Source organism: Phasianus colchicus, chromosome 1, assembly GCF_987193195.1.
Source record: "Phasianus colchicus chromosome 1, bPhaCol1.hap1.1, whole genome shotgun sequence".
In the NCBI taxonomy this organism is placed as follows: Eukaryota; Metazoa; Chordata; class Aves; order Galliformes; family Phasianidae; genus Phasianus; species Phasianus colchicus.
This window is the reverse complement of record NC_143436.1, coordinates 134,227,613-134,254,295: the sequence shown is the minus strand read 5'-3', so window position 1 is coordinate 134,254,295 and position 26,683 is coordinate 134,227,613. Positions and strand designations below refer to the sequence as shown.

The following is a 26,683-nucleotide window of genomic DNA, read 5'->3' as shown; positions in this document are numbered from 1 at the left end:
TGCATCAGGATTGGGCTGTGTTTTTTATTGCACTGTTTAAGCTTTTCCTTGGAGTTACTCTTTTTACCTACTTTGGAATAAACCTGGTAATTCAGGGGACAAATAGACTATTAAATATTTCAGAAAATGTCCTCACTTCGACCTGGAATTTAGTATTTTGCATCATGTGTCAGATTACAGTTTGTAGGGAAATATTGAGAATTATCAGAGAAGCATTTAAAAGTTTATTATTTTTAATATTGCCTTTCTTTGTTTGTTTATTTGTTTGCTTTCTGTAGCTTTGAAACAGTTCTCATTTTGTTCATAATTCAGAAATTACTGTGTGCTAATTTTTCATTTTAAAGATAAGTGTTTCCTCACAGAAAATTTGTTCCCATGAATACTTTTATCCTTGAATCTCCCATATCTTTCAGTCATTTGCAGTACGGATTTGGAGTTTTGGTTTCTGTTGTTGTTGCTATTTTCTTTCTTTCTCATTTGGAAGATGATCATCCCTGCACGCTCCCCAGGGATAGTTAGTCCCTGTACCTGGGAGCTTGGAGCTGGTTTCATTTCCACAGTGCTGGGAGTTGCTGTTGCGGTCTGATTGTATTTCATGTGGAGGCTCTTCACTGGTTGTGAGAAAAGAAGGATCAGTTTGGGTTTACATGAGGATGTCTGGGTGTAAGCTGACAGCATCTGAGAAGGCAGCTCAGTCCTTGCAAGCGGTATCAATTGGCCTGTCAGAAAGTGGTGATCTGTTATTTAAATAACTGCATATTCCTTGAGTCTCCCCGTGGTGATGTGGCAATTCTGTGGTTTCTGAAAAGATCGGGCAGCATAGTTATTGTCACCAAATGTCTGTGAAAGGATGTGACATACCAGCAAAGGTGCAGTGCTCTTGCTGCTGGGAAATGGCGTCTTCCTTGGAGTTCAAAGTTTGAGGGCATTCCCTAAAAAAATCATAGAATTATTAAGTTGGAAAAGACCTCTCAGATCATCTAGTCCAACCATCAGCCCACTAACCATGTCCCTGAGTGCCACATGCACACGGTTCTTGAATGCCTCCAGGGACGGTGACACCACTGTTGACAAAGCTGGTGCATTGTCTCCATGGAGAATAGGTGTTTTTGTACCATTTGTTCCAAGTAATGATGTCTGAGGGGGTAAAAATTGTGTCAGAAATAGAGGGGTTTTTTTAAAAAAAGAAAAAAAAAAGAAAAGAGAGAGCCTAAAACTTTAGGCTTTTTATATGATTGCTTTCAGCCTAACCTGAGACCACATAACTCCTTGGACTTTGTAAGAGATTAAATCCAGTCCCAGGTATTTCAGGTAAGGTTATTGCTCTGCTCCCAGACTGTCCCCTGAGCCAGCTGTGTCTATTTCTAATTAAGGACTGAAGGAAGCGGTTCCTTCTGATGTCAGGAGTAGCGTGATGAGGCTGCGAGCACTTCTGGCAGTGCTGGGGAGAGGTCAGTGCTGGGGGAGGCAGCAGCCACCCTCCCTGTCCATCAAGTGGGATCCACAGCCACAGAGGGGGTGACCATAAAGGTGGCCTTCCCAATGACATCGCAGCAGCTTGACATTTATTATTTGTGCCTCCTCTGAGGAGTTCGGCAACCGATTGACATTCTGATCTGTAAAACACCTGAGAATGCATTTATTCAGAGTATCCTAGGAGAAGCAGAGGAGATAGACCTGCTGTTACTGGGATAAAGGTGTGCTGAAAGTGCTTCGAGCCTCAGAGTCTGGTGTTTGGACGCAATTAACTGGTAGATGTTTCCTTCTCAGTGCATCTCGTAGCAGATCATAGGGCTGGGATAAATCAAAGTGTGTTTTTAAAGCAGTGTGCCAAATGCAGGATAGTGTGATTTTTATGATACAACATTTATTCATATGTAACTTCTGAAGGTATTTGAACCATCACTCATGCTTCAGTTCACATCCTTTAAGCATTAATTTGTAAGATGCACAGCATTTTAAAAATAACAATATACCATTTAAAATCTATTTAAATTCATCCTTTTGGAGTTTGACCTCTATAAAACAAATATAAATGACGCTGACTTTTAAGAGATGACTGCCTGTATGTTCTTTGGTTACCCAATCTTGCAAAACTGCTTCCATATTTTGGTTTACTGTAGCAAAATTCTTAATCTGTAAACTGATGTCTGAGTGTGCATACAGCATATGCATGTCTACGTACACCACACACATATGCACAGATGTTCCAGTGAGAAAAAAATCTTGAGATTCTTTGTGAACTCTATGGAAAAGATGAACACAGTGTAAATGATTGAAAAGGTACATGGGCACTTGGGATTGTTTTAAACTACAAATTAAAAAACGAAAGGAAGGAGGAAAGAAAACTATTAAAAAGGATAATTTTCCATTAAGTGAAGTGTTTGCAGTGAAGACAATTGTAGCAGTTGGCAGTATTCTCCTTGAACCAAAATAAATACATTTGGTGACATGCATTCAAGGACATGTGAATCTTACAGCAGTCATGCAAATAAGGAGCAGCCTTGCAAATGCTGGAGATTTTGCCATCTAGCATAACCAAAAGAATGCAGCTCTTGACTTGCTGCTCTTGCTAACTTACTGCTTAGAGGTGGCATATTAGGCATTGTCACACTGTTTTACTATTTGCATAATCATTATGAATTATTGCAGGCTGTGAGTTGTGGCCGACAGTGAACATCTCATTTGGGAAAAGGGTTCAGAAATCTGAGAACTTATGTCTTACATCAAATAGGTCTTCATCAAATAAAAGGGATATCGGAGACTTGTATGTCTCCATCAAATAAAAGAATAAAAAGCCTCTCTACTTCAGGAGTATTACACCACAGCATTTTCAAATTTGTGTGAGGCGTAGTGAAGAATGTTACACTTGTTTACTTTCAAGAAACTGGGTAGGGATCAGTATTATAATTAATCTCAGAGGATCTGCCCATCTCTATTTGACTGCAGGCTGCAGTCCAAATGCAAAACATCTGGAAGAGTCAACAGGGGATGGGGAAAGGCAGCTGAGGATGAAGTTATAACTGGATTTCTGCAAGTTCAGGAAAACCCACCCAGCAGTGGTTATTCCTGGTGGCAGAAAGCCTACAGCAGACACAGAGGTGGTTGTTAAAAGGACTTTTATCCCAGCTTATAGAACAGGAGTGCACTGAGGTGGCATGCAATAGTGACTGGGGACTACTGGTCAAGGAGCAGTGAAGCAATGAATTGGGGATGTTTTGCTACACCTTTCTTCCTGGAGGAAGAATCCTATGTTCCCAATAAACACCAGCTCCATCTTTGGCATCTGCCCATAGATGGCTTCCAGAAGGGCTGCCTGAAAGCCCACCAGGATCTGGTCTGATGCAGCCTCTTGACTGAGACCTCACTGAAAGAGCAGATCTGTCTGGGAACAGTTAGCAACATTAACAAGCAAACGTAAGGCTTTGTGTTCATTTGGTGACCGCTAAAGCATTGTTTTTAAATCTGCCAGCATCTAACATATCTTACATATTTTCAGCTCTCTCAAGTCTAGAATTAGAATCAGATAGCTGTTGGCCTTTTTGCAGGCTTGCCCGAGGCACACTAGGTAATATCACGTGGGAAGCCAATGTAACATATGTTTTGCTAACCGGGAAGTGGTTAGCAAGGCAACATTTTTTTTTTTTTCATTAACACATGGTGCACTTACATGACATTAATATATATTTCTACTTTACAGATTTACAGTGCCAGAAGAAAGGCATTAGCTGAGCTAGGCAAAATAGGCAACTCGTCACAATGTCGTGAAATAACAAATAAAGCTGATTGGATACTCTGGTTTTCTTCTGATGAGAATAAAGTGTACAGAAGGAAATGCCTAAACCTGTGTTGTTTTGAGGAAATCTGGGGAAAGGATTCTCTGTTTTATGATGTCACACATCATAAACATCACTCAACATGTAGTTGAGTTTTGAAAAAAAAAAAAAAAAGGAAAGTTAATTTGTATGTCTATATTGTGTCTATATTGGTGTCTAATTCATTTCTAAAAATTAATACTGTTATGTAGTACAGTGATTTTATTCCCTCTCCAGCTACACTCCACCAGCCGTATATACACTGTCATGCTAGTATTCATGTATTCGTGCTCTAAAGTTGTGATAGTGTCAAATCCATCAGAAAGAGGAATTGTTTCAGCAGTAGTTTCATGACTTGGCTGATTAACAGAGATCAGAAGAAGCAGCCTAACTGTGGAAACCACTACAGCATGTAGTTTTAACAGCTCTTTAGGGAGCTAGTTAATGAAAGAATCACTACAGAAACACATCCATGTAAAAAAAGGAGCATTCTCACACAACACTCAGAGGATATGTCATAAGTGGAAATATGTTCATAATTTCTATTTACTCATAGCGGTAATTACCATCTGCCTGAAGAGTACTTTCAATCTTTGTCAAAGTTGCTTAGATATTTCCTTTGTCACATTTCAAGCAGTGAGGTTCTGTACAGACTAGATCCTGCCCTGCGATTCCTTTTCCATTCTTCTGCAAGAATTTAATTATCTATTCCCTGTGTGAAGAAAACATCAGCATTCCCAGAGACCAGAGCCTCCCTGGTCTGCTTGGACTGGCATTCAACTGATTCATGTTCTTGCTTATTTTTTGCCATCTGTCTGCAAACCAGAGTTATTCACTTTCAAATTCACACTGGTTTATATGCTGCTTGCTAATTTTTAACTCTAAAAATCTATTCCTCTTTTTGCTGTAGTGTCTACGAGCCAGATAGAAACGTGCTGCGCAGGAAAGAATGGGAAAGGAGAAATCAGGAGGCCCAGCAGGAGGATGGCACGTTTAACACCAGTTACTCCCTCTTCAGTGAACCATACAAGGTAGATGCTTTCCGTCTGGGAGACTTTTTTATTTTAATTATTATTATTATTTTATTTCACAGTATAAAATCTCAGCCTGCAGAAGGCATTGTCCGGGTCTCAGCAACCTCCCACAAGTGCCAGCCCCTCAAAATTTGCATAGAACATTTATGGTTCATTGAGAATTGGATTTTTCTTACATTAGCTTCCTATAATGTTCAGCAGCACATGAGAATGTAATAAATGAGAAATGTCCTAACAATATTTGAGATGGCATTAAAACTGGGAGGTGAAGGTGATGGTGCCCTGTTTCTGCAACACATAGGAGAAAGTAATTGCGTTAGAGTTGTGTGAAGGTCAAGCTATACAGTAAACATCATGCTCTGGCCAAGGTTAATGTGATGAAATATCTTGTTTTTATTTTTTTTCCCTGTAAGCAGTACCAACAGTATTTGTCTGCTAGGCATGTTTTGCCCTCAGCAAAGGCAGAAGTAACTCAACTCCTTATTTTAATCCTCGTGGAAACAGCAAGGTGAGACACAACCATCTCTGCCCACCTCCTGTTGGAAGGATCCAGCAGGATGCTCTGCACATAACCACTGCCTCCAGAAGGCTGCAAACCAGGCCTTTATGGATGGGACCAGAGAGCAGTATCCCACAGAGGGTGCCCCTCTCCTCTAGCTAATCAGTGACTTTGCTGTGTGTATTAGAATAACATAATGTATCTCCTACAGTGACATTCCAGTTATGCCCAAGTTGCTATTAAATCCACCGTACTGTGAAGCCTTTCCCCTCCATGCTGCTTCACTTGTCCTTGATGCTTTGGGTACTCAGTGCCTCTTTCCAGAGTCCTATTTGGGACCTGGCACTTGGCTACTGCACCTGACTTCGGTGCTTCCGAGCATCTGCTCGTGTTAAAGGGTCACCTTTTAACTTGCTATTCCTTCCAGATTGTTGTTGTTTCTAGTTCCTAATAAAAAAGGAAGATCTACCACCTTCAAACCATGTCCCTTGATAGAAGACAGCTCTGCCTGCCTTGAAGCTGACCTCCAGCTGCCCGAATTTCAGATTCATTACAAAGGCATTTAGAAACCAAGGGAAATGTCTTGAAATCTTCCTTAAGGCTCCATTTGAAAAAGTCTACTGTGAGACCAATCAAGGGCTAATGGACGGAAAAAAGCCTGAAACATGTTAGCCGTGTCCTGGCATTTACTGAAGACTCCACTGCAATAGGGACTAATAATTTTCCATTTGGTGGATCCAATCGGATATACTCCTAAGATAAAAAGGACCTGTTTTTTTTGCTTGGTCTCTGATACTGTTTTGTTTGTGGTATTGGAAGTGGGTATACTGAGGCTTAAATTACTTACAAAAGCGGCACAGCTGGAATACTGTACACACTTGGATTATTACCTCTGTTTCAATGTACCTACTGTCATGCTACAGACTTCATGTATCACAGACTCGCCAGTAGTTTCTGAGTTATTTATGATGTCTGAAGGGATCTTTGCAAAACTTCAGTATAATTCCATCTACAGTAGTGGGAGTGGATGAAAACTAGTGGATGCAGTCTCTAGGAGCAGTGAAGGTGCTTAGCAAGTATCCCATGAGAAAATCAGAATAGGGACTCCATCCTTGCTTATCATCTGTAAACATCGTGGCCATATTTGGACTATCCTTTAGAAAAGGTGCTGGCAAAGGATTTGCCATTCAGAAGGCCACATCTGAAAATCAAAGACATTGGAAATCTCTTAAATAGTATGTACTCTTTCTCAAACATCAGATTTCCTGAAAAATCTTGACTCTTTCAGTTGCCCCTTATCCAGTTCATTTCAAAGTATCCATAGCAACCCTCTAGGAAGGATTCCAGGAAATCCACTGTCTTTTACTAGAGATGTATTTTGCAGGAGATAAAAAAATAGGAATTTCATTCTGGATACTTCATGGACAGGGTATTTTGACCCATTAATCACATAGGTGTTTTTCATGGAGAAAAAAAAAATCTGATGGCCTTCCTTGCAACCATCTGGCTTATTTTTGGAAGTGCTGGATCTTGCAGGTCTTCAAATGCAGGAATACATCCTACACTGAGGAATGTCAGAGCACTGTAAGTTATAAATGTTTGCACAGAATGTTTTTCCTACTTACTCATTTTGTGATTATGTTTTCCCTATGTGAGTGATTAAATAAAGCCAGCAATATTTCAGAGCAAATAATAGGAAAAGCTTTAACATCTAAAGCTCCCAACAAGTTACCTCAGGTCCCAGCTGGTCTCCCAGGAGAATGTAGGTGAACTCTTCCAGCTGAGCTCAGCTCAGCACGAAATCTTCTCCCCTCAGTGTATCCAGAAGGAACAAACAATACCCACCAGTTGACAGCATGTTCCACAGTACGAGCATTAGATCTTTTTGCTGCAATTATTTTTGTGGTTATCTGGCATTTCTCAATAACAGGCATCTCTGTATCACCTTCATATCATACCTATAGTCTACTGACTTGTCTGGGCTAGTGACAGTCTATAGATAATCTGCAACTAGGCTTTTATTTACCTCCCATCCAAGTAGCAGTCATGAGATAGAACTGACTTTCTATTAGGCAAGTTGGACTTTTTGGGACAAAACTTAAAGATAAATTCTTTTGCATCCATTGATCCAGCTGGATAGAGAGCTGCCCCACAAATGGTCTGTGCTGGAGGAGACTTGTGGGTTTTAGAATGGCGCTGTTCCATTCTGAAGTCCTTGTTGCTGTGCTCCTGGGAGGGAAGGAAACCTGAGGCACAGGCTGGCTGAGACAGGCTGGACACAGACCCAAGTGTAGATCTCCTTCCCTAGAGGGAAGCTCGAAATGCATCTTTCTTCAAGATAGCTACACAAGTTGAATGTCCACTGGAGGGACAGAAGAGATTCACTGTGTAAAAGCAAACTTCTCTATGCCTTCAGAAAATAATAATTCTGGTCAAGAAGATACCTAACTAAGCGTAGTAGCCACAGAGCCCAGGAGACATATGAATATATCTCCAACCATCTTGAAGATCAATAAGCCCAACTGCAGATAGCCATAAATCTGAGCAGTCCAGATCTTCATTGTCAGCTGTTCAGTTTTTACCACAGTACCAACCAAGCATCCCCATGAAGATGCCTTCTGTGCCTCTTATTCTGCCTGAGTTGAACATACTTCCTACCCCAGTTAAAGCTGTGAACTAGACAACTCATTTCCTTTGCAACACTTTCTTTTTAGATATGCATGATGGTTCCCACTTTTGAAGCCTTTTAAGTAATTTCCTCTTCTCCAGGATGTCTGTGTGATTCTTGTGAAGGAACATTCCCTTCTTAAGCTATGCTGACCATGAATCAATGCTTCAATTTTATTGGAATTCTCGAAAAAGAATCCCCGCATTTCCAGAGTGATTGGTATTGCTACTACATCCTTCACATTTCTGTATATAAGAGGTTATTTTGCACTCCCTTTACTTCCTTCATCTCTAAGCTACTGTTTCCCCCTTACATGGAGGATCCTGAGATGAAAGCATGGCCTTCTGAAGCGTATGAGTGTTTCCCCATTGAGACTCCATGTCTGGAAGAGAGAAAGGACAACACCACTATCTCATTACTATCTTCCTCTGAAAATACAAAACAAAGCACATCACACACCTGATTCTTGGTAGGGTTCAGAAAAATCTGTGCTGAAGAAATGCTAATGATATACTCTTTTGCTTACTTTTTAAAAAAATAATTTTCAACCTTCTTCAGTGTTTTTTTTTTTTCCCCTTGTTTTATTTCTCTGTGAAACTTCTTCCTTTTAAACAAGGAATTAAATGGATGATTTCAAAAACACTGATTAATCTTAAAGGGTGAAAATGCTGACTGTGTCCCCCCTGCTGCACAATTGAATACTGAGTATTTTCAAGAAGTTGGGGAGTTCTACTCACTTGTTTTTCCCAAAGGGAAGAGTGTTCTGGAGTGAACATCTCAACAGAGCATTTCATCAGAAGGATGTAACGATCTGTAGTTTTCCCACTGCCCCATGAGCTGCCTTCAGATCATCTTGCAGTATTTGGCTGGCTTAGAATGGAGAGTTCATTCAGTGCTTACTGGGTCTTGCATGGCTTCCCAGATGCAATGTGGAAACTTGAAGAGGCAGAGAAGGTAATCAGGAATTCAATATTTTCATTCGTGGCTGAAGGAGAGCTTGCACTGGGCTATAGGAAAAGTTTTATCATGGTCAGATTTAATCCAAACTGTTCTGTGTAGTTGCAATAATAAATTTTCTAGTTTCCAGGTAATATATTTTAACTACAGCATGATACCAGTGATAGATTTCTTTTTTTATATACTCTAAGGCCCTTTATAGCTTTTCCAGTTCAGGGTAGATTTAAGATGTTGACAAGTATCTTCAGAGACAATAAGGATTTTCGATTTCATCCCTCAACGCTGCTGCTGAATAAGACAGTGCAACTTCAGTAAAGATTTCAGCAGAAGCGTGCAGGGAATTTTGTTTGTCTTAGGTTGACTGTTGTAGAACACTCAATTTTTGTTTTTCAGACTAACAAGGGGGACGAGCTCTCTAATCGCATCCAGAATACACTGGGCAACTATGATGAAATGAAAGATTTGTTAACCGACCGATCAAACCAGAGCCACCTTGTTGGGGTTCCAAAACCTGGGGTTCCTCAGACACCTCTCCCCAAGCCTGATGAGCTTCTTATCGCAGACTCAAGACCACCACCTCCTCCTTCCATTTCCAACACTTCTTCCGCAGCAGCAGCCCTACCTGCGCAGCAGAGCAAAAGCACCACAATGGGTTGGCAGAAGGCTGGGCACAATGCTGCTTCAGAGAGTCAGCAGAGAGCCAGCAAGCATGGACACCGCTCACTGGAGTCCCACAAAGGTGACTTCAAACTGGCAAACCAAAAATCCAGTCTGGAGAAAATGAAACGCTATGCATCTAGTCCCACCTCCTCCTCCTCCAATGCTGCCCAGCAAAGCTCACTGAGGGCCACACTAGGTGACAGTGTCAGCAGAGTGCAGCAGCCAGCAAAGTTAAATTGCGGCTCAGAAGGAGGAACTCAAGTGCAGGAGAGACCCTCAAAGCACAGCAGTGGGCACTGTGTCCAGAACTTCCCACCATCTCTTGCTTCAAAGCCCAGTCTGGTTCAGCAGAAACCAACGGCTTATGTAAGGCCAATGGACGGTCAAGACCAGGCCCCTGATGAGTCTCCAAAGCTGAAGTTATTGACAGAGACGACCAAGTTGTACAGGGGAGTGCCTTCTAACAAACCTGATTCGGCCAGGACCAAGTCAAAGATAACGAAGTTCAACATTCCTAAGCAAGAAGAGGTATGTGTTTTGATGCTTTTTATGACATCCTATCCTGAATAGATGGATAGATAGCAGCTTAGAACTGCAAACTGCATCTGTCTCTTTACATATTTTTGATGTCTTAGTTTTTATATTTATTTTTTATTTTGCAAACATTGATATGCAAATAGCAACCACATAGTAATGTAAAGATATCTCAACATCAAGATGTCTTCGGGTCCATAACACCTTCTCAGTGCCACATTTTCTAATAGTATGTATTACTTTTTTTTTTTCCTGAATGTCCATATGTAATGTCTGGATATTTTAAATTCGTCTTTTAGCTAGGCTTGTGTGTTATGTCACAGTGTTCATAGTCAGTTGACTTTCTTCTTTTTCTCAGTGATTAAATGAAGTGCTTGGCATCAGAAGTAGTTCTGCCATCCTCAATGATGTCAAAGTAGTTTTACAGTCTAGATAAATTATAGTTAGCAATGTGAGATCTGTGGAATAGATGAAAATGTAGCAGTGAAACTCTCGTTCATAAAATCTTCTCTTTCACACCAATTTTCAAAAAGACTAAGGTTTTCTTCCTAAATAAACACAGTTTATAAAAATCAGTCTTGCTATAAAGGTGAGAACCTATCCGAAAAAAACTTCTAGGCAACATTTCTGTTATTAGCAGTAGATGTGAAAGGTATCTGTTTGGACTTATTTTATGTTTGTTTATTTCACATTCCATTGGCTACATTAGGACACCTCATTTTGTCACTTGTGTATTATGTGATTTTCTGTTTAGTGTTTTTTGGGTGGGGAGGGAATGGCTGTTTTTGGCAGAATGAAGAATGTGTTTTTTTTATTTCATGGATGTATTGAGAGACCTGTATGTTTATACAAAGATGGTCACATCCTCTTGTGCAAACTGGTAGAGCTCCCATGGCTTAAACAATTTATAGTATTTATAGGACTGAATGATTCTATTTGACTGAATCACTGATAGAGTCTCAGAGCAGAGTTACTGATTGTTTATTCTTATTTGATGACTGTGGTGTGCCTTGAAATGTTTTTAGTCCTTTTTTTAAATTTTTCTGGTACTGCTAAAGGAGAGGAAAACTCTAATTTTTGGTAAAGCTCTCTGGCCTCTTAATGCCTGTTTTTCAGAGATGGAGTTGACTGTTGTATTCCCTTTTCAGTTTGGTTGAGGAAAGAAGTCTCTCTGGAAGCAATTACTTTTCTCAGTTCCTGTAGACATTATGCCCATGTGGTTTTTCTCTAAGTTTAAGTTCCATCAGTTCCAAACCATTCTGAAGAGATATGTTGTTACTGAAAAGGGGTTGTTTTAGGCACTTAAGTCAGATTTGATAAGCAAATTTAGCATTCACAGATTGCTGTAATTGTGCAGATAGATCAGGTAATGGCATATGCTAATATCCATTTAGCTATTATTACCTCCTTCAGACTTCTCACTTGCCACTATCTGCAAGTAAGAAGTATTGTTAGAATTAAAGATGCCTGTGGCAATTGTCTGAATCTTACAAATTTTCCCCCTTTACATGTATGCAATACCCTAGTGACTAGTTTGGAAAGGGATTTTGATAGGCAATCATTTGTTTGTCTGAAATTCAGAATTTTCCATTTGCATTCCAGATTTGCCTACCTCAGTAGGAAAGAAAGCTTTCACTTGTTGTACGTAATCCACAATGATGTGTAAGGGTAAATTTATACTGCAGTTTCTAGACATATAGATGTATTTGAGATTGCTTAAACTAACTTGCTTAGATACTGATAGCAATGTAGGCTATGGTAGGATAGCATAGGTAACTGCAAGGTAACTACTACAGTATTCAACAGCTTCTCACAGGTTTTGTGGGACACAGTATTTTTGAAATAGTATTTGATAACATAAACATTTAGCTGAAATTAAAGGAGGTAGACAAAAAAGCATTGTCTGGTAGGTTAAGAAAAAGAGGGTAAGTGATTATAAAAATGATAGACATATTGCTCAGAAGAACATGGTAGATGTTATGGGTGGTGTTGGGATTTGTAACTTGAGCTAATAAAAGACAATGCTTAGATCTCGTACTTGAGGACTGAGAGTACCGATCATAAAAGTACCCAACATTTTTTCCTTTATCTTGACATTTCCTTTGTTCTAACATTTTCCATCCCAAGTGACACCCAATGAAAATGATAACCCACTGATATTGCTACAGGGAGAAGTATTGACTAATTTTTTTGTTGTTGTTGCTAATCTGTTCTCCCTTTAATTTTCAGTAGTACTTATTTTTGCTTCAAAATCTCTTTCCATTCTTCTCATTTTTATCATACATCTTCTGACAAGATTTTGTAAAAATTTTCATGCATTCTTTAAATTTCTGCTTTCAAACTCATAGAACTCCTCGTTTGCATCAAAAGGCCACTGTCCTTTATTAGGGATATAAGTTTTAAGCTACTCTCGCCACATAAGCTGGCATAGTCTTCTAAACCTTTGCAGACAAAATGAGGTTTCCCTTGCACAGGATGGGGCTAAAGGTGATGGCCAGAAGAAATCAGGTATCTCTAGTGGACATGGAATGACCAGATGAATAGAGATGAAATGCAGGTTGATCATGAGAGAAAGCAGACTGACAAATAGGCAAGGACAGTGTCTGGGAAACTATGTGGAAACAGAAATGGGTGCTGGGTGCTCGCAGTGAGAAAGTGTATTCTTGTGTTCAAATGAAACTTCATGTCTTTTAGTTCATACTCTTTCCATCTTGTCCTGTCACTGGCTACTAATGAGAAGAATCTTGCTCCTTATTCTCTGTTGCCTGACATCAGGTATGTATGAGGGCTGCTCCAAAAGTAATGCCTCCTATTGTATTATGTTGATGCACAATGCCAGAGGCAGATGTTGGTGGGATGACAGTAGAGGCTGAACCTTCCTGACAATATTCTGTTGCATTTTGTTGCCATGTACTAGATGGCAGCACAGGGGCAGTCTGACACAATGGTGTCTGACATGGAGTTCAGGTGAAGTAAAGATGTGGAACTGAATTCTTCCATATGGAAAAAATGGCACCCTCTGATATTCATTGACTCTTGCTGAATGTTTATGGAAACGTGGACGTGAACACAGTGAGGCAGTGGATGGTGCCTTTCAGCATTGGTGACAGTGACATGAAAGACAAGCCATGTTCCACATGAGCATGTACAGCATTTCACACCACAAAATGCAGAGCATCTTGATCAGCTCATCCATGTGAATAGATGGGCTATGACAGGCACTCTGTGTAGAAATGCATTGCAAACTGTACTGCAAAGTTTGTGCCAGGTGGGTCCCATGAATATTGACACAGGAACTGAGAGAGCACCATATACAAGTTTGTAAGGACTTACTGAACCAATAGATAGCTGAAGATGACAATTTCCTGGATCACATCATTACCAGTGATAAGACATAGTGTCACTGCTAAGAGCTGGAGTCAAAACAGTAGTCCATAAACTGGTGACACATTAATTCCCCATCGATGAAAAAGCTCAATATGTAGCCCTCAGTGGGTAAAGTGATGTGCACTACCTTTTGGGATAGGAAAGGTGTGATCCTTCTGGATTTTCTGGAACCCAGACAAGCCATCAACTCTGACTGTTACATTGCAGTGCTCAGCTGAAGGCTCAAACTTACGGAGTCAGGCCAGAGAAGAAGACAACCTTTCTCTTGCAACTCAATAATACCAGGTCCCATATCAGTTTGAAGACCATGGAGCACATTGCCAATCTTGACCAAACTGTCCTACCACATACACCGCATAGTCTGGAGTTGACAATTTCTAACTTCCAGCTGTTTGGGTCACTGGAAAAGGGGCTATGTGGGCAACCTTTTCCTAGCAACAATTCTGACATAGAAGCTGTGAATCAGCAGGTCACCTCTGCTGGTTCAGGTCTTTATGAGCACAGCATGCAGGCTCTTGTTCTTTGCTGATGAAAATGCACAGCAAACAGTGGTGACTATGTTGAAAAATAGTATTTTATAGCTGAGAATTTGCTCTGTCAAATAATGTTATTATGCTGTTTGTATCTGTTGGAAATAAATGGGAGGCATTACTTTCAGAGCAATATTTATACTGAGGATTTTTCTCTGTCCCTAGCCACCTTGAACCTTCTCTTCTCTTCACTGAACAGTTACAGCTTTCTCAGCTACTCCTTGTATGAGAGATACTCCTCTCCCATTACCATAATTGTGGCCCTGCACTAAATTCACTCCAGGAAGTCCATACATATCTTTCATGTATTGGCTCCAGCACTTCAGATATGGCCTCAGTGTTCAGCAGGGAGGAAGGATCACCTCCCTTACTTTGCAGGCCACAATTTTCCTAATGCAGCTCAGGGTATTGTTGGCCTTTTCTGGGGGGCAAGTGAATGGGTGCATCTGTGGCTCATGGTCAGCATGTAGGCTGTTAGGATCTTCCTCTGTATCTGGATCTTCTGCTGTGAGGATCTCTTCCTCTGTAGAGAAAATTTTCATTCGGTTAGATGACAGCCTATTTTGGTGCATGGGATTCCTTTGCAGAGTCAGGATTTTATATTTCTCCTTGCTGAACTTCAAACAAATCCCATCAGGCCATTTCACCAGCCTGCCAACGTTCCTCTGGATGGCAGCACGACCTTTGGTTTATCAACCACTTTTCCCAGTTCTACATCATCTACAAACTTGCTGAGGCTATCCTATGGCCCATCATTCTGGTTCTTAATGAAGATGCTAAACGGTGTTGGCTTCAGTATTGACTGGAGGGGATAAGCCATTAGGAACTTATCTCCAACAAGACTTTGTGCCAATGATCACAACTCTTTGTGACATTTTCATAGTCCTAGCTCTCTGTCTTCCAGCCTAGTTTTGTCATTGAACTTTTTGTTTTATACTTCCAGTTCTTTAAAACATGTACATAAAGATACCATGGTCCAAAACCTATTCTTTATAACTTGGTCTAAACAAGTTCAGTGGCTACTTAACTGAACTGAAAGCTGGGCTGCGAGAGCTTTCCTGCAAATTGAGGAAGCGAGATGTGAGTGAAGGGCATAGGTGTGAAATAGAAGGTGAGATACAATGGAGGGAAAATTATGGGGCAGGAGACAGGGGAGAGGCTGCCAAGCCTGTCCAAGTAGAGAGGTGAGTGGTAAGAAATAACTGTTTTCCTAATTCCTGCAGACTATATTCTCTATTCTTTTAAGGGGCAAATGTAGTGATATGCACTCCTGTGTGACATTTCAGTTTTCTTTCAAACATCAACTGACTACAGGCAGCTTCAAGTTCCACAGACAGAGAAAACAAGGAAACAGAAATATATTGCCATAAATCTCCTCATTTGCAAGTCCACTTTTCTAATGCATGTAGACTAAGTTCTCTGCTTCCATGAAAATACATTTAGCTTACAGTACTTAACAGAGCCTATTGGTATATCTCATAGCTGTGCACTTTCATTTGAATTTACCAGTTTGAAGGAGACATCAGTGCAAAAATAAACATGTAATACAACAAAGTTAGCCCCATGTAAGAATTGAGGAGTAAGAAGCAATGCCATGCAGAGCGTGTGTGTCTTCAGCAGGATGCAAAATCCTTTTCTCTACATCCCTTGAGATTTACAGAGAAACAGGGCACAGAGTTGGCGGCAATACAATATTAATTCACTGGAAATAAGAGCAATTGAATACAAATTATAGACCATTTTCAATACATTAAAAAGGTTGATTTTTAATGTAGTTCAATACCTCATTTGATATTTTTAATCAGTTTTGGAAAGCCTTGAGTATCTTGACACAGGCTGAAGCTTATAATTTTTTTTTAAATTGTTTTAATGAGAATAACTTGGATAGACCTGTGTGTAGAAAGGTAGTGGTTACTCATTTGGGAATTTAATCTTTAGGAACCAGGTTCATCAGTGTTAATTAGAATCCATACCCAACCTCCCCATCCTTCCAAAATTATCGTGTTGCTCCGTATAAATGATAGCTCGTCATCTCAAGTACTGCTATTTCACATTTTGAACTACTTAGGATTATATTGCTGTGGGTAAAAATCCACTGCACTGAATAGAAGGAAAGAGAAATGTATAGAGAAAAAGAAGCAGGAAAAGCAAGCAAGTGCCTCTCGTTTCTAAAATTTTCTTACAGATGAGACAATAAGAAAAGCATAAGATGGCAAATCATATTCTTTATATCTGAGCTCTGTTTTTGAATTTCATCTTGCGAGCTGCATCAGGGTTATGAGGGAAGGAAATTGAGGCTGTGTTGAGGAATGAGTAGCAGCCTAACAGTAAAAAGGAAAGATTATGTTCTGTTAAATTTGGGAGCACGTTTATGTGAAATGTAGATAAGGTCATCATGAGGACACATTCATATTCTACTTCATGGAGTACTTACACAACTTCTTCTGCAGGAGAAGTAATGCACAATAGATTAAATGTTGAATCTTTTTTCTCATTTTTGCCCTAGCCTTACACAGGCAAATTCCTGCTTGCCTGCATAGATACTCTGCATTCGTTCTCATTGGAGTGGCTATATATAGCTATCAGCATCTGCCACACACACTGGCAAGCGTTCCTTAAATCTGCAATTTTTTTTTTCCTATCAGTTCTATCCCTGTGCATTAATGGAAAGCAAAAAGCACCCTCTTTTCTCCCCTTCTTCCCTCTCTGAGGAAAAAAAAACCAAGAACACCGAAATATGGGCTTAGTGTCAACAATTTGTTCAAAATCACATTCTTTTAGGGAGAACTTGGGTGCATAGCATGCGTAACAAGCAGGTCCATGCTTAAAATTGAAAGTTCATGTGTTAAAAAATAAGTGCAGCTCCATCTCATTTGGCCATAAAAGCTCCAGTGTAGACTAAGCAGAGAAGATGGTCCTGATGAGTGCAGGCCTCCTTTGGAAATACCACATATCCCAGCCTATTCTGGGAGAGAGCGTCTCTCAAGGAAGGAAGAGGGTTTAGGAGAGATCTGTGTAAGCCCTTTCCTTAAATGCACGGCACTGTCCTCCCCCTGCTGTGACAGAGCCTGTTGGATTGCTGCAGGAGGACGATTCAGGCAGGAGCTGAATTCTGGCCTTTTTTCTCTGATTCCCGGGGTGATTTCTGGTTCTGACCCAGGAAGGCAGAAGTGAAAGCAGAGGGTCAGCTGAAGATGCTTTTAGATAAAAATAGAAAAGAAAGGAGAGATGAATTGAATGCATTAAAAAAATAATTCCAGAATTTTTCTGACTTTGTGGACTTAACTAGAGAGGCTGGAGGCGTGGGTACAGAATTAAGGGTGTTGATACTTTTCTACTATTTATCAGCTTTATTGAAGAATTGCAGTGCTTGGGAAGCCAGTTAGCAATCACAGCACTTGAGTACTCTAAGTATGAGCCAGTTGTCGATGTTTTCTTTCCAAGATGTTCATGGGAAAGAGTTAGCAAGCCACATTTACCAGAAGACACAGCTCAATTCATCCCTGTAATGTTACCAGTGACCTTCCTCACAAATAAAGAATGTTTTCCCACGTTAGACAGGAAGAACTGGACAACAAGAGCAGTGTGGTGCAAAGATCCCTGCTAGCTGTAGGTTATTCAGGACCTTCGAGTGAGTCCGTGGGAGGGCTATGCATAGAATGTATTAAATAGACAGAGTGGTGTTTGAAACAGTCTCAACAAAAACAGTGGAAACCACAATGTGCAAAGATGGATTTTCCATATAGTTCTTAAACTGTGGTACAAGCCTCTCTCCTTCTAGCAATCTGCAGTCACAAAGGCACAGAGTAAGCCTGTGTGCAGGCAGTTCATTGAACACAGTGGGCTTAATTTTTCTAATTATTCTTCCCTAGTAGTTCTTGTAGAAGGAAAATGCTGTTTGAATACCTTTACTTTAGTTCTAGAGCTGCCTGATTTCCCTCAATTTCATTTCCCTTTTGAATTAAATAACATAATCTTTTTTTTACTTTTATTTTTATATTTTTTTTTTCTAGGAAAGCGCTAGCTAAACTTACCTATACATTTTGAAAACACAGAATTGATTTATTTAGAGCCTAAAATTTCCTTCATGCATTGTTTTCCATATGGTATGTGCTATGCATTTGTTGCTATGGTGAATCTCTTGTTGTTTCCCATTATTTTAACCAGTGGGATGGCTATCATTAGAGAAAAATCTTTTGGAACTGGATGCAAACTTATGATTGTCAAGAGAATTCCTTAATGTATGCACCTGCCTTTTTGTGAGTTTTTCCCAAGGTTTTTTGTTTTATTTTGTTTTTTCCTAGTTATTGAGTAAATATTCTGGGCACTTCATTGGGGTCTCTCTGAAGTGAGATTCTCCCTTCAGTAAAACTGGTCTTCCAACCTTTTCAAAAGATGATCAAGTAACCACCTTTTAGAGCTCAGTAGTTTATTGCGATCAAAGTATGTTTCTTTTGCTTCTTTTATTTTTTCCATCAGACAGTATGGTTCGGTTTATGAATTAGATCTGGAGTTGATATAAGAGTGCATGCATAAACATGGCCACAACCCTGTATAATTGCTTCGGTAGTTCCTTTTGGTAAGCAATAACAATATTGATGAAGGAAATGAGATTTCTAGAACTACAAAACCAGATTTCAATGGCACGTTTTTTCTGATTTCCATTTTTTCTCTGAATCCATCAGTAATGCTCATGATGATGGTTACTGAGTGTAATAAAAATCCTCCCTGCCAGAAACAAAGCAGAGTGGCACTGGGCACTGCTCCCACTTTCCCACCTTTGACCCCATTACCATGGATTGCTCCGAAGTTCTGTGAGGGTATTGAGGTACTGGAGAAACCCATCCTTTCCTGGAGGTTGCTGCAAGCGCCAGGCTGTCCTCAGCATCAAGTTTCATCCAAGCATCTCCTCCCCATCTGCTTGATATCTCCTGAACAAAGGAGTGCTTGGGAAGGGCAGAGAGCAGAGGTGGGCTTGCTGAGGATTTCTGATTACTGACACAGTGCTCAGACAGGGAGCTTCTCAGAGCTCCTGTTGTACCACACTGGAGCACTGTGTTGGTGTGCAGTCAGGTGTGAAGTCCAAGCCCCCATTGCTGCTGCAGGGTCTCACATTCCTCTTTCCAGTAATTATAATGAGGTAGAGCTTTTCTGCCTTCTCTTTGTCTTCAGAGCGGTCTACGCAGGATCATGCTGAACATAAAGGTGGTTTAGGATTTTTTTTTAAGTATCCATGGGAAAGATTTTATGGCTCTGTTCTGTAGTTTCCCCAGTCTTTCATAAATTAGAGTGACATGAAACTGCCACCACTGTACATGCTCACTGGGGTCAGTTATGACTGATGAGCAAGAGAACCAAAGGCAAATACAAAGAGCTTCACAGATCACTGTTAATTCCAGCTAAATAAATAACGTATATGTGTTGCTTGATGTATAAGGTTAAAAAGGTCAGACCTCCAGTAATTGTTGTAAATGCACCCAGCCAGGCCAGAGGCAGTTCAATTCTTTATTGTTGGTCACATATTCTCTTTCAGTAAATGAAGACAAATATACCCTTAAATATCTGCATGTAACATACTTTATTCGCCCTGCACATCGTAAAGTTGTCATTTCTGTAGCACTTCTGAATAGGGAAGATCTATCCCTATGGTACCACAAAATAGCTTCCTAGAAAAGTAATTAACAGAAGACTGTTTTGTTTTTGTTGGTTTTTTTTTTTTTTTTTTTTTTTCCAAGTTCAGAAAAGATAAATAACGTAGGCGTCTGATTTCCTGTCACTCTTGGTTAACTTTGTATGAAAATGGATAGCTTCCAAATTGAAACAGGCACCGGCCTGTCTGGAGAAAAATGCATCTGTAAAGAAATGTGTACATTACATATTCATGCAGCACCAAATCTCTTAATTGTATTTTATATATAACAATCTCATGTAGTGAAATATGGTACCCTTATTATTTCGTGAGTTAAAAGCAGCATGCCAGAGAAGCTGAGCTTGCTTCGTACAGAGTTCAGGATAAGCATTTCCTTTCCTGAATTCCCTCGTGCATACCCCGCTCTTCCCTCCCCACCAACATGTTTCTCTGAGAGATGGAGGCCCAGTGTGAGGTGGCTTCACACCGCTTCTATTCAGAAGATAAATACACCGAAACGTTTGCACCAGTGAGCCATGGGGTTAGAAACATTAATAGAGTCCAAACATTTTCTCTCAGAACCAAAAATTGCTATTCATATTCCTCTGTATTTACTGCAAGTGGCTGTGATGGAAGCTTATGTAGCTAAAAAGAGAGGAAAAATAGGAGTATTTCTTGTTAACTCTTATCTCTTTTTCCTAATATATGTTTAAAGGATTTAAAATGTTCTCTGTTTTGTAATTCTCTTGAAATGAGATAATGAAGAAGATGGTGGGATTTTTTTCTTGCACGTACTGGAGATTATTAGCATCCATCAACAGTGTAATCCGTTGTTAATCAAAGCTGGCATTTATTTAAAACTGGCTGTACAAGTGCATTGCAAAACACAGGCTGGAACTATGTAAGTACTCCAGCTTCTAGAGCAAAGGTACAGCAAGACAGAATGACTCTAAGTTGTGCCGGGGAGGTTCAGGTTGGGTATTAGGAAACATCTCTTCTTAGAAGGAGCAGTGATGCAGTCACCATCCCTGGAGGTGTTGAAGAACAGTGTGGATGTAGCACTGAGGGACATGGTCAGTGGGCATGGTGGGGGTGGGCTGATGGTTGGACTAGATGATCTGAGAGGTCTTTTCCAGCCTTTATGATTCTATGAAGTAGAAGGCAGCTACAAGATTTTTCATTAATAACACAGTCAAAACCAATATCATATGGAGCGGCTGTGACTTAGCAGTTACGCATTATTTTCTAAGAGACCTTCTCCAGTTTTAATTACACTCTGAGAGACATCTGATACAAGAAAATTTATTAGCTAGTTAATTGCTGATCGAGTGGAACTACCAGTCTGTAGCTGAAATATGCTGTCTGGGCAAAGGGCACAGAAGGAATCACCAAGGGCAACATGCAGTGGACAGTTTGAAGAAGACTGTAAGCCAATAAAGAATTTCTTTCTCGGACCTAATCAGAAATATTTAGCAGGCAGGAAAGTAAAACATACGAAGAAGGAAAGGACATAAAAATGATGTGGGCCTTGTGGGGGAGTCTGAAAAAAGAAGAATAATGTCAGAACCTGAAGAGGAAAGGATGAAGTTATGCTTTGAGGAACCCAACTGGAACTGCTGGCATTGCAGCTCCAATTTATGACCTAGGCTGTGTACAAGATCTTTCAGTAGCTTAGAGATGGCTGGGCAATCCTAAAACCTGTAGCATTTGCTGCAGTATATTTTTATTTTGTTACTATGAGGAGCATTCACTGTCTCAGCCCTTGAAACCACACCAGCTATTTGCTTTTTTTTTTTTTCCAACTCAGAGAGTTTATATCTCCTGATAATATCCAGTTACATTCTCATCAATAAACCAAAAATGATTCATCTTTTACTACTGCAATCTCATTTCAGAGCTTCAAAGCCCTTCCTAAGCAGTAATGGCAGCTCTGCCAAGAATACACAAAGCACAGCTGTGGGGGGATCAGCTGAGGTGCAGGCGGGTGGAGACACCTTTCTAAATGGTCAGCATGAAAGCAAAGCCAGACAAACTGAGCCCCCAGCTCTGTCCTCAGGTATCTGTGACACAGCTTGCTATGTAACAGCATAGTCTATAAAACTTTTTCATAACCTCTGCACTGGAAACAAAAATTATATGAAAGCATCAGCAAAGGCTCTTTGCTGAATTCCAAGTTAATGTTTCTTGCTGTATTTCTCCTACCATTTAGGTAACTTGAAGCAGAGACAGTTCCTGAGTGATAATGTCACTTAGGTTTACCACTTCCATTCAATTTACTCACTGATCATGCTCTGCTTGAAATTAATAAGAGTTTTGCCATTGACTTCAACAGTAGCAAGATCAGGGTTTGACAGCAATGAATATTTCTTTTCTACGTTGTATGAACTTCCTTTGGTCAAGAAGATATTGCCTGGGGGAAGACAGTCCTTTTTTCTTCAGTTTCTCTTTGTTTTGTTCCAGAAACTGAGATGTAATTCTTGTGGTTGTTTTTGACATTGTTATTGCTTTGAAGAAAGTCAGCAATGGCAATACAGAATAGCGATTGGTGGCCCAAGATGGTATTTGAATTCAGAAATGCTATATAATCTATTAACTTCAGGACATACTTTTAGAGCATCAAAGGAGCTTCTTTGCCAGTCCAAGGTGCAGGGCTCATTTTTCCTCCTGGTAATTAAAGTCCCGAGCATCCTGTTCAGAATCAGTTTCCTCACTGGCTCGTAAGTGAATAAATCTATGTGAGTGATTTCATGACAGTTGCACATTAGGAGTTATGGCATATCCCTGCACATAACTTACAGAACTATCTCAATACACAGGGAAGAGACCATAAAACATGCCGAATGGGGATTTCTCAGATATGCTAATTGCTGCTATATAAAGAGCACGGGATGAAGAGCTGACACGGAGGAAGTTCAGCTAGAAAGCACCTGTCACAAATCTTTGAAGGTTCACAGAGGAGAGAATCCTGCTGCTGCTCTTCCCCTCCGAGCTCTGCCTGGTGATGACTTCATGTGGGATGGGATTGGAACATAGCTCTCTGCCTGCTCTGGGGCTTCACCACTACCCCTCATGACAGGAGTTCCCACCTTCTTATTCTTTGCTTCCTGGGTGCAGTGCCCCACTGGGTTCTTGCCTATCCCCAAGCACGCCCAAATTTATTCTTCATCTTTTTTTTTTCTTGAAGCAAATTGGATCACACTTCCCATTCCATCTTCTCATCTATGAGTTTGGCTCGTTGCCACTTCCAATAGACTGGGTTTTGTGTATTCAGAGCACGGGCTTGCCTAGCTGATTATTTCCACTACCTCTTCTGTGAAGCTTAGGTTTGTTCAGTGACAGGAAAGTGCTGTCCACATCAGTGATCCTTCCTTTTTTTTTTTTTTTTTTTTGCCAAATTTGCACTAAATAGGCATCCAGTATATGGATGGATATAATATGTCAACCTGTGAAAGTAAGCTCCAGATTTGAAAGTGACTACAGAAAGAATTTACAGTGTAGAGGCAGACATGCACTTCAGCAAATGTGCTGCCATCAGGCTCGAGTTGCACTGCTGTAGCTTCTTAAAATGATACCACGTATGCACTGGCAATTTTGCACTCAATGGAGTGAGACTGGATCAAGAAATTCATTTTAACTATACCACTACTGCTTAATACTGATTTTTAGCCACTGCACTTGAACCCTTTCCTTAGAATCATAGAATTAAGCAATTATTTGGGTCAGAAGGGATCCTTAAAGGTCATCTAGCCCAACTCCCCAGCAGTGAGCAGTGACACCTACAGCTAGATCTGGCAATCGGTCATGAGTGGAGTTCCCCAGGGGTCAGTGCTGGGGCCTGTCCTCTTCAGTATCTTTATTGATGACCTGGATGAAGGCATTGAGTGCACCCTCAGTAAGTTTGCAGATGACACCAAATTGGCTGAAGCGTGGATCTGCCTGGAGGTAGCAAAGCCCTACAGAGGGATCTGGACAGGCTGGGTCACTGGGCTGAGGCCAATGGGATGAGGTTCAACAAGGCCAAATGCCGGGTCCTGCACTTTGGGCACAACAACCCCAAGCAATGCTACAGGCTTGGGGCAGAGTGGAAAACTGTGTAGAGGAAATGGACCTGGGGATACTGATTGAAGCTCGGCTGAACATGAGCCAGCAGTATGCCCAGGTGGCCAAGAAGGCCAATGGCATCCTGGCTTGCACCAGAAACGATGTTGCCACCAGGAACAGGGAAGTGATTGTTCCCCTGTACTCTGCTCTAGTGAGGCCGCACCTCGAGTACTGTGTCCAGTTTTGGGCCCCGCACTGCAAGAAAGACATTGAGGCCATGGAGCGGGTTCAAAGAAGGGCAACAAAACTGGTGAGGGGTCTGGAGCACAGGCCTTATGAGGAGTGGTTGAAGGAGGTGGGATTGTTCAGTCTAGAGAAGAGGAGGCTCAGGGGAGACCTTACTGCTCTCTATAACTACCTGAAGGGAGGTTGTAGTGAGCTGGGGGTCAGCCTCTTCTCTCGTGTAACTGGTGATAGGACTAGAGGGAATGGCTTCAAGCTGCGCTATGGGAGATTCAGGCTGGACATTAGGAAATACTACTTTTCTGAAAGAGTGGTCAGGCACTGGAATGGGCTGCCCAGGGAGGTGGTGGAGTCACCGACCCTGGAGGTGTTCAAGGAACGCTTGGATTTTGTGTTGATGGACATGGTTTAGTGAGAAGTATTGGTGATAGGTGGATGGTTGGACTGGATGATCTTGTAGGTCTTTTCCAACCTTGGTGATTCTGTGATTCTGTGATGTTTAGAGCCCCGTCCAGCTTGGCCTTGAATGTCTTCAGGGACATGGCATCCACTACACGGGTTGAGGTAGCAGAAAGAAATTAGAAACACTGTACCTCAGTAGCTGACAGCTGCCTGGTGATTCTGTATTGTTCTTATACAAGTTTCCTGTTCTATCTTCTATCAGTAAGATACATGTCCTTCTAAATGTAATAATTAATGTGGAAAGATGAAGCCAAATAGTTATTATTCAATGATTTTAAAGTAGAGTGCTTTTTTAAAAATAAATCATCTAGACAAATCAAACAGTATAGAAATGAAATGCGCCTTTTCAGGCCCTGTGGGAAATTCAACTAATGAACTGAAAAGAATCTGTTTCTAGACAGGCGAGGAAGTCTGCTTAATTTAAATAAATACATTCAACTATTTGCCTCCTTATTTTAAAATCATAGTTTTGGGCATGATCCCATAATATGAACAAAGTAACTTGAGTGCAGCCTATGTGGTTTGAAACACCAAGCAAAATACAATTAACTTTAAAATGGCAAATTGTAATGCTATTTAAAAAAAAAAAATCTTCTGCCTTCCGGGTGTGACTATCTTTTAAATGTGATGATGTCACCCTGTGAGCAGTTAAACCATTATCAATGAGCAGGCTGTGCCTTTTCTAATGATTACTGTGGAGCTGAAAAAGACTCTATAATGTTCCTTCAGTTTGTTCATCATTTTTGTTTGATAATTGTCCTAAAATCAATGACAGCTACTGAGTACAGAAATTTGATTGAACCGAGTATAAATATAGTCAGCAATTTAGGCTGTTCTTACTCAATAGGAAAATGTCTTTGGATAATAAGTGGATTCCTATCTAAATTCATGAGTTCTTTTATGACATTTTGGGTTAAGCCTGAAATAGATTAATCTTTTTCTGATAAAGTTGCATAAGCTGTGATTTCTCCGGTGACCACATTTAATTGGATATTAAATAAAGTGCTTATCTTTACACCAACAGGTTTTATAGGCTGGATTTTTTTCTGAACTGTATTTCACAGATTAAGTAACAAGTAGAAGGTGAGCACAAAAAATTGTTGATTAAAGCGCGATACACTTAGGTTAAAAATTCAACTGTGTTGGAGTACGTAGGCTTTTGACTGCAATTAGGGGTTAAATGCAAAGAGCAGAGGGAAACTGTGGAAGGGTGCTAAGCGCAGTGAGACCAGGTCAGCACTTTCTCCTTCCCTTCCCAAGGATTCTCCAGCAAGCAGGCAGTGGGATGGTTTTCCATTGGATTCGGCAAGAAGCTTAAATTCCTTATGATGTTTTTGCAAAACTTGAGGTCAGGATTCATTATGAAGGGTGCTGTACAACAATTGAGGAGCATCTTCTGATGGAGCGTATCAGCCCTGGAAAGGCACAGGCAAGGTTAAGAGAAGCCTGAAAACTGAATTAACCTATTGCACCTGGAGGAAGGAGATAGGGCTGATGCAGAGAGAAGTACCCAAATGGAAAACAGATGATGTTCAGGAGGAGGATGAGTTAATAGGGTGAGCAAAGAGAACATCTGGGAGGAAGAGCAATACTAAGATGAGAGGGGGAACAAGGCGTGTGTGCAGTGGGGCAGAAGATAGCTGTGACTCACCGTGTTTCCTTTTACTGATAGTGAAAGGCACCCTCTGGAGCTGCAAGGACACTTCGTCCAGAAAAGGGCAGAGCATTGGAAGTCTGTCTGGATGGCTCAGGCACACTTGTGAGATCAGTGGAAACAAATAGAGCAACTGCTCAGAGAGAGTTGGGATCCACCAGTGTGAGCCGGAGGCATTGCAGAGGGAGGAAATAAATGAGTACATTTGTGTTGAGTAAGCTGTGCTGAACCAAATGATGTCGAGCTCACGCTAATTGCCATTTTTTTTTCCCACTGGTATGACATATTGTGAATGTGAGAACAAACTGATTCCTCCCTATGTAATCAAGCCTACATTTGACTTTCTGCGCATGGAGCTGGCAGTCGCCTGAGAGCATTTTGTTGGGTTTTTCCTCCTATATGGGAAAAGAAAATTGCATTGATGCTCTGCAAAGTGTTGAGGAACTTGGACAACCCATTGCTGGTGCAAAGGAGTTATTCTGCCTTTGGCAAGATCAAACTGGAAGAGGTGCAACATGGGCTGGTGCTTTTTTCCCCTACTAAATAAAGTTTACCCATTTCACAAAGCAT

At 40.7% G+C, this 26,683-nt stretch overlaps 1 protein-coding gene and 1 long non-coding RNA gene across 7 annotated transcripts in view; one reads left to right on the top strand and one right to left on the bottom strand.

The window, feature by feature from the left end:
• AFF3 (ALF transcription elongation factor 3) overlaps nucleotides 1–26,683 on the top strand; it is a 321,596-nt gene that overhangs the window by 43,166 nt on the left and 251,747 nt on the right. For all 6 annotated transcript variants that reach the window (XM_090127339.1, XM_090127334.1, XM_090127329.1 and 3 more), the window contains exons 2-3: nucleotides 4,726–4,846; nucleotides 9,367–10,161. In XM_090127339.1, the coding sequence (XP_089983465.1) occupies nucleotides 4,726–4,846; nucleotides 9,367–10,161 (916 nt within the window). The remainder of the gene's footprint in view (nucleotides 1–4,725; nucleotides 4,847–9,366; nucleotides 10,162–26,683) is intronic.
• Nucleotides 8,211–15,426, bottom strand: LOC149920042 (uncharacterized). Its single transcript, XR_016460559.1, has 3 exons — nucleotides 13,682–15,426; nucleotides 8,754–9,001; nucleotides 8,211–8,398 (listed from the first exon to the last, which is right to left on the bottom strand). It is a non-coding gene; the product is annotated as an uncharacterized LOC149920042 (long non-coding RNA).